The sequence below is a fragment of the Hibiscus syriacus genome, unplaced genomic scaffold (assembly GCF_006381635.1).
Source record: "Hibiscus syriacus cultivar Baekdansim isolate YM2019G1 unplaced genomic scaffold, ASM638163v2 tig00000715_pilon, whole genome shotgun sequence".
Classification (NCBI taxonomy): domain Eukaryota; kingdom Viridiplantae; phylum Streptophyta; class Magnoliopsida; order Malvales; family Malvaceae; genus Hibiscus; species Hibiscus syriacus.
The window spans coordinates 611,237-614,159 of NW_024061811.1; the positions used below are offsets into that span (position 1 = coordinate 611,237).

At 39.2% G+C, this 2,923-nt stretch overlaps 1 protein-coding gene across 1 annotated transcript; it reads right to left on the bottom strand.

Moving 5' to 3' along the window:
* Nucleotides 1–229: 229 nt before the first annotated feature.
* On the bottom strand, nucleotides 230–2,587 carry LOC120211128 (transcription factor bHLH122-like). Its single transcript, XM_039209748.1, has 6 exons — nucleotides 1,840–2,587; nucleotides 1,179–1,504; nucleotides 912–1,085; nucleotides 628–693; nucleotides 487–555; nucleotides 230–386 (listed from the first exon to the last, which is right to left on the bottom strand). Exons 1-6 carry the CDS (start codon nucleotides 2,378–2,380, stop codon nucleotides 330–332), a joined length of 1,233 nt encoding a protein of 410 aa, XP_039065679.1. The 5' UTR covers nucleotides 2,381–2,587; the 3' UTR covers nucleotides 230–329.
* Between the last annotated feature and the right edge of the window lie 336 nt (nucleotides 2,588–2,923).

Consider the following 2,923-nt stretch of genomic DNA (forward strand, 5'->3'; position numbering starts at 1 on the left):
TCATGCAAGTTAGATTCAGCTGCAATGTAAAAATCCTACATAAACATAAATATCACTTGTTACTACTATACAGGTGGATCACTTCTACTATAACCATACATCAAATCTGCTTCAGCTACCTGTTTAGCAACTTTTTTCTGCACTTCAAGCCCGCATAATAAATGCGTTTATATATCCTTCCCCACCCCCTGTTTTAGAGTGCAAAAGAGCCAGCTGCTTTCATATCTGCTTTTTTTTTTTTTTTGCAAAGTAACGGTTGTTTTGGATGCATAAAACATAATAATCAGGGTCACAACCACCGCAAACTTTGCTTTTATTAGCTATTACTATTATTGCTGCTGCTGCTGAGAGGCACACGAACACTTTGCACGACTATCCGAGAGTGTCTGAAAATATTGAAACACGGCTGGAATGAATGCATTCAAAAAGGGGAAATAAAGGGGTGGTTCGTTGTAATTATTTCTTGCTGGGTTTAGGGTTCATTACCTTCACCTGTTTCTGGAGGTCTTTGATATAATCAACCGCCAAATCTAGCATGTCGGCAGTGTTTGTTTGCTGCAAAACATGGAAACAAAACGTGGGTTTTTGCCATTCTTTACCCTAAACTTGAAATGAAGAATTTGTTACATTATCCATGTTTGGAACAAGGTCTTGTAGCTTCCTCATACGCTCGCTTATTTTGGTTCTTCTCACCTGAATGTACCCAACAAAATTTTAGGTGAAACTCTTAGGTTTTTCTATTTTTAGCAAACAAAGCCATTAGTTTGCATGCAATGATATAATCACTATTTCACAACACGATTATAATGTTCGTATAAATCATGCATGTCAAGTTTGTATTCGATTGAATGCCTAAGCACAAAATGGAATTCAATGGAAAATAAAAGAAAGATGGAAGGTCTAAATATTACCCTTTCAGCAATGCTTCTAGGGTGAGTGGCACAGCCTCTCTTGGCCCGGATCTTACAAGGAACAGAATTCTGATACTGCAAGAACTCGATAGCAGACATATCTGGTGAACTTTTCGGTAAACTCAAATGATGTGCCAAAAGTGGCGGCGGACGGTGGTGGCCGTCGTCAGAATTCTATTTTGACAACGACATTAAAAATACAATCAGATAAGAACATTATTAAATATATGGAAAAAAAATTGTGACATTGTGTTCAATGTGTACTACCGTGATTTCTGCTCCGTCTAAGTCCAAGCCGGAAAGTGATCTATCATCTTCCCTGAGTCTTTTTATGCCCGACATGTTATCAGAAATCATCATGGATTCGTCCCAAGAAGTAGCTGGAAACCCTGAGGAGTAATTGTTGGGAAGATTTTCACCAAACCCAGAATTTTCTGAGCAAATATTTTTGTTCCCCAACTCCGCCATTGGAGCCTTCCGCCCAGAGTGCGGTGGTGCCGGTGGCCTGCTTGCTGGATTGAATGCTGCTTCCCTGTTATTGCTATTAACGCTTCCATAATCTCCCATTCCCCTCAACGCACCATAGCCTGCAACTTCATTACACTTTCCACAGTCATTCTCAGACTTTTTACAAAGTAGTCGGAGCAAATGGTGATTTTTCAATATCTTTGGTTCATAATTTGATTGACTCCTCCTATTACTGGCTCCGGATGCTTCATTTGATTTGTCTAATAGATTAAAAATTCATTCTTTTTACCCACAAAAGAAGTCAATTATGAGCTCATGGTACTGAAAGAAGCTTTTTCACTGATTATTTCTTATATATTTTTAAATTAAATACAGAGAAAAACAACAGAAAAAATATTGTGAAAAGAAGCCCCTGTAAGTACTACCATGAAACTTTACATCTAAATACAAAAGCACTTACTATTTTCCACGTTTATTTTGGAGAACCACCCTGCTGGTGAGCTACTGTGTCGAATAAGATTCGATTTGCTGCCGACGATAACTGAACCTGGTTGCTGATTTACCAGATATTGTTGAGGTTGGGTTTGATATAGATTCAGGGGAACAGAGGAGTAGTTCGCCTGCTGCTGCTGCATAAGCCCTGTTTGATTATCCATTGGCGTCATAATCTGCGTTTGCTCCTCGATTTTCACTGTTTCTTTTACAGGTGAAGTCTGCGTTGCGGTGCAAAGATTCTGCTCTGGAATCTTCTCTGTATTATCATCAACGCAGCCGCTAGCAGCATCGTCACCGCTAGACAAAAACCTCGAGATGATTCTTTCTGTTTCGGGACTCGTTGGTCGATTCAGAATCTCTTGGCAGAAATCCTTGTCTAAGATGTTGGAAAATAACGAACTGGGTGCAGATTGGTACCTCGTCAACCCAGAGTTCATCTGTCTTTGATTGTGTCGAGGTTGAAGATAATCCATATGGTGATGGTAGTGTTGAAGATCTGATTCCATTTCTTCCTTCTCAAATTCACTAAGAATTAAAACCCCCAAAATCTATGACTTTGTTTCCTTTTTTTCGGGGGATATCAATTCAGATCGAGTTGAAGGACCCACTTAATAAGAACCAAAGCCTCTGTTTGTTTCCCACGAAAGTAGCTCTAGAAAAACTTTTCTCGGAAAGTCTCATCTAATTAATACAATAAAGTGAACATCGAGTAATAAGAGATTACTTCATATGGATCTATTCTAAGAACCACTAAGTTGAACCCCAAGAATTTGATTGGCTTGAAACTCAAGTTCTACCACTGCTGGGCCATCAGAGGATGCTCCAAAAAAGAAGAAAACAGAGGCCCAGAAAAGGCATTCCAACACACAGTTCTTCACTCGCAATCAGAACTGAAAGAAACCCATTTTTTGTATTCATGAAACCAGAGCGCTTAGCTAAAGAACATAACACCGATAAGGTAAATAAGCAACAAAAAGGAAAGTAAGCCACTCAACGAAAGGAATATAATCACAAAAACAGAACAAGAAACCACCCCACCTCTTTGTCTC